This window comes from Zea mays, chromosome 5 (assembly GCF_902167145.1).
Source record: "Zea mays cultivar B73 chromosome 5, Zm-B73-REFERENCE-NAM-5.0, whole genome shotgun sequence".
Classification (NCBI taxonomy): Eukaryota; Viridiplantae; Streptophyta; class Magnoliopsida; order Poales; family Poaceae; genus Zea; species Zea mays.
In genome coordinates, this window is record NC_050100.1 from 219,379,168 (window position 1) to 219,384,107 (window position 4,940).

The 4,940-nt window shown below is 44.8% G+C and overlaps 1 protein-coding gene across 1 annotated transcript; it reads left to right on the plus strand.

Annotated features, from left to right (window-relative positions):
• Positions 1 to 446: 446 nt before the first annotated feature.
• Positions 447 to 3,796, plus strand: LOC103627802 (pentatricopeptide repeat-containing protein At2g13420, mitochondrial). Its single transcript, XM_008648107.3, has 2 exons — positions 447 to 1,119; positions 1,940 to 3,796. The coding sequence occupies exons 1-2, from the start codon at positions 505 to 507 to the stop codon at positions 2,903 to 2,905; spliced, it is 1,581 nt and encodes a 526-aa protein (XP_008646329.1). The 5' UTR covers positions 447 to 504; the 3' UTR covers positions 2,906 to 3,796.
• The last annotated feature ends 1,144 nt before the right edge of the window (positions 3,797 to 4,940 follow it).

Consider the following 4,940-nt stretch of genomic DNA (forward strand, 5'->3'; position numbering starts at 1 on the left):
TATGGGAGGATGTCTGTTACGCGTGGGAGGATGTCCAGCTACAGATTACGCGTGGGAGGATGGCGACACTACTGTTTTCTTCTCTGTTTTCTTCAAACTATATACTGGACTTTAGACAGATGCGAGGATGGGAATGGAGAAGAAGGATGGGAGCGCCGCCTGTAATGGAGAATAAGGGAACACGTACCTGAGGGAAGAGAAGGAACCGCCGGATGGGAGCGCCGCCGGAACTCGGAGACAAGAGCGCCGGGAGAGAGAAGGACCGCCGGGAGAAGAGAGCTCGGGAGAAGTAGCTCGATCCGTTCTAAAAACGGACTGCCGTAACAACGTTAGCTAGTAGCTAGACATCGGCTAAATCGGACTCCGATAGCAAAATTCCGAAGTTGAAAGGATTATAGTACTAAAATTCCAATACCGGTATTCGGGATACCTATTTTAAGTACAGTGTCGGTGATACAGTAAGCTCGTTCCGTCTGACTGCCGTCGCTAGTTCTCCACCCCACCATGCCGCCGCCTCTCCCCGCCGCCGGCGGATCCGCCGCGCGCGCCATCGCCATTCGCATGCTTTCCACAAATACTGTGCCTGTCGAAGCCGCCTCCCTACCTCACACTCTCGCGTTGCCGCCCATCGCCCCATCCCCCGCCGCCGACGAGCTCGCGCGCCTCCTCCTCGCGCACCACAACCCCTTCCACCCGGCCGAGTCCCCGCTCCAGCTCCTCTCCGGCGGCGGCGTATCCCTCTCCGGGGACCTCCTGGTCCAGATCCTCCTCCGCCTCCGTGGTGCGTCCAAGCTCGCGCTCTCGCTCCTCCACGCCGCGCGCCTCCACCCGTCCTTCGTCAACACGCAGCCCCGTTCCGACGCCTACGACGCCGTGGTCGACGCCCTCGGCCGCGCGCGCCAGTTCGACGCCGCGTGGCGCGTCGTCGTGGACGCGTCGGCGGACGGCGCCGCTTCTCCACGCACGTTCGCGGTGCTGGCGAGGAGATACGTCGCCGCGGGTATGACCAGACAAGCGATTCGCGCGTTCGACGACATGGAGGCGTTTGTCAGCAGGGAGCCTGATGCCGCTGAGTTTGCCACGCTGCTCGACACGCTATGCAAGTACAAGTACCCCAAGGTTCGTGACCTTGAAACATACTGATTATGATCTTTTTCAAACTAGAATTGGATAAAGGCTTGAGGAGAAATAATTTCCCACTTCCTGAGATTCATTACTTACTGATTATGATTACTGAAGGATGAGTGATGAGTGCTTAAGTTGTGCTGGTTTATTCAAGAGGCTTTTATCAAATTACTTTTCCCGCTTTGTTTTATGTTGCTAGCAATCTGAAAATGGCTAACTTTCTATAAGATTTCCTTCTCATTTTTGTTCTTACTTGTATGTGGCTAGTGCTGGAGTTACATTTTAGCTTATAATGTCATCTTTATAACTTTATTGTGAATGATTATGCAAGCTAACACAGTTTTGGATATGGTATTCTGAATTCTGTTTTGGAAATATAATCTTAGGGACTTACCTGAAAGAAGATAAAGTTAAACGATTTTTTAATCTTACTACCTTATGATAAAATTAACATTTTACTTTTGTAGCTATCGTAGTTAGTGGATGAAATCTTCAATATCACACTGACGCTTTTGGTTTGTGTGGAAACTGTTGAAGTGTATAAGTGGATTGTCTACCTTCTCCTAATAGATTAAGCTTTTGGGTTGAACTGATTAGTGTGGCTACTCTATGAAGGTATCAAAGACAGAGGTCTTAAGTCCGAATCCTGGTTAATAAACCAGAAAGATAATAAAACACTATCTGGTTACCTGGTATTTGAACTGCGTTGCTCTGCTATTTCTCTAATCTTGGTTAGCGTGTTATTTTGTCCTTTTAAGGAACTGATAATGTTCAGGTACTAATTTTTCATCCTGCATTTTTATCACCATTGCAGGTTGCTACAGAGGTATTTAATAAAAGGAAATACAAGTACGGGCCAAATGAAAAGATGTACTCTATTTTAATTTATGGATGGTGCAAGGTGAATCGGAGTGACATGGCTAAGAAGTTCCTAAAAGATATGCTTGTTCATGGCATAGAACCAAACATTGTTACATACAACATCCTTCTAAATGGTATCTGCAGGCATGCAAGCTTGCACCCTGATTACCGATTTGATAGAACAGTTCATGCAGCAGAGGATCTCTTGAAGGAGATGCGTGGCAGGGGAATTGAACCAGATGTAACCAGTTATTCAATCATTCTGCATGTTTACAGTCGTGCACATAAACCTGAGTTGTGTCTCTGCATGTTCCGCTCGATGAAAGAAAGAGGCATTTGCCCCACAGTGGCAACATACACTTCTGTGATAAAGTGTCTTTCCTCTTGTGGGAGATTGGAAGATGGTGAAATTTTGCTTGATGAGATGGTTGCTGAGGGAGTATGTCCCTCCCCGGCTACCTACAATTGCTTCCTCAAGGAGTATCGGGGAAGAAAAGATGTGACTGCTGCCTTAGAACTGTATAATAAGATGAAGGCACCTGGTTCACTGACCGCACCAGATATTCACACTTACAACATACTGCTGGGAATGTTCAGCAAGCTGAATCGACATGGAACTGTTATGGACATTTGGAGTGATATGTGTGAAAGCACTGTGGGTCCTGATCTTGATTCATACACTTTGTTGATCCATTGCTTTTGTGATAGTCAGAAGTGGAGGGAAGCATGTCAGTTCTTCATGGAGATGATCGAGAAAGGTTTTCTTCCCCAAAAGATCACCTTTGAGACACTGTATCGTGGTCTAATACAAGCAGATATGCTGCGGACCTGGAGAAGGCTTAAGAGAAGGGTTGATGAAGAAGCAGCAAAATTTGGCGATGAGTTCAAACTCTACCACATGAAGCCTTACAAGAGGTGACCATTCATGATTGGGGTGCTGTCATGAACACACTTGTCAGTTGTGACCAAGGACAAAATTGATTTCTCAAAAATGAAACACATCATACCATCTTGAGCTCAATCTGTGGCAAGATAGTGGTGGAGGAACTGGAGCAGGGTCTCTGGTGATGAGAGCCGGAGGTGACGAGTGAGACAGCAGCTGGGCTCAACAAGGGGTCGCACAATGACAAAAAGTGTGTCCAGATCACTGACGGTGTCTGCAGCCTCGTTAACAAAAGAGTGCGCGTGCATCAAGGATGAGGCCCTGGTGCTGGAGGTGGCTTCAGTGTTGCTGTTGGTGCCATCATGCATTCATGCCTGTGCCCCCTCCCCTTGATGCGAGGCGGGCACTGTCCCTGCATGAAGTTCCCACCAGCAACCAGACAGATCAAGACCGCAACCACCACGACTACTGCTACCTTTGACATGGTCTCTGTTCAATCTGCCGTCCACCTCAAACGGACTTCCCACACCACATCTGCAATTCCCATACTCCAAAACCAGCCAGTGCCAGGCCATGCATGCAATTGCAGCCTCTCGACGCTGACAAGCACGGCCAGAGCCGCTGGAACCACTTCCCCGTTGGTAAATTAGAGGTCACCACCACGTTGTAAGGTACTACGGTTTTTGTCTTGATGCCTTGGTGGATGGGTATGGGCTGACCGCTGACGTGGTGCCAACAAAGGCAACACTGGGAAGTGATATTTGTGAATTAGAGGTTCCGTGAATGGCACTACAATTTAGGTCATCCAGATTTTTGCTATAGTTGGGGAGAGGGGAATTAGACATTTTTTCCTTCATGTTGTAATCATATGTTTGTAACCTTGTTCTGCACCTTGCTAGAAAAACGGTAGTTCAAGGAACCAACTCTGACAGCCTGTTCATGTTCCATGTAGTTCGGTAGTTGCTTATCTAGTTTCGGCGCTTTTACTTTCTTTTTTTAGCAAGATTTGTTATATGGCATGGCAGAGCATCTCCTTCCAAGAGGGCTTCAAACGTGAACCTATTTTAAATATAAAACTCAGAATCATAAAACACTCTTCCCACAACAGTTCTATTTTATAAGAATTCATTAAATACTTAGAGCTTGGTCTCTTCGATATCTTATATACTGGAGCTCTATCCTCATCTCCAACTATTTTTTTATAACATAATTTATTTTTAAAATAACATTATTTAACGTCTAACTGTTGGAGTAAAAATTCTTTTTAAGGTCCTAACCACTTTAAACATGGCCATATTTCAATTTTAGAACTCTATTTTAGAGTTTATTGTTGGAGATGCTCTCAGTACGGTGGCATTTAGGTCTAGAGTGCTGGTAGATCCTGAATCGATACGAAGGTCAAGAGTGGTGGCAGATCCTAAATCGATATGAAAACGTGGTTGAAGTTTGGACTATCGAAGTTCGACAGAGAACCCTATTAATTATAAACTGGATATTGAATACCCTACTCCAGTATCCCTTAGGGCTAGTTTGGAAACTCAAATCTTCTTCTGAATTGAAGGGGATTGGAGAGGAAATTAGTTCATTTCTATCTCAATCCTCTTCAATCTTGAAAGGGATTTGAGGTTCCCAAAGTAGCCCTTATTGTCGGGCGATTTTTGATGACATGATATGCCATGACAGGACCTATATGTTTTTGAAAAGTATATACAACTCTTTGAACTATCGAGGATCCGACAAATAACTTACTCCCTCTCTCCCAATATATAAGACATAACCACTTCTGGTTTAAAAACTAAGAAATATATTTAATTCTTTTTATACTACTATATCGATGTACATATGATTAGAGAGAACACACCTTATGTTATGAGACAAGACTATGTTATGAGACAAGAATGAATAGTAATTACGCCTTATAAACCGGGACGGAGGAAGTAATAAACTATTAAAACCAAATAATAAACTCTCTAAACCTCCACAATCAAGATAAATAACACATATATTAGTATTGGAGGGTATCGTACAAAGACATCAGACTACAAGAATATTAAAGAAAGAATTGCTAGGA

Bases quoted from the DNA above. Each gene is read 5' to 3' on its own strand.
- LOC103627802 (XM_008648107.3), top strand. From the start codon at position 505: ATGCCGCCGCCTCTCCCCGCCGCCGGCGGATCCGCCGCGCGCGCCATC. The intron at 1,120-1,939 runs GTTCGTGACCTT...TCACCATTGCAG, and splicing joins GCAAGTACAAGTACCCCAAG to GTTGCTACAGAGGTATTTAA.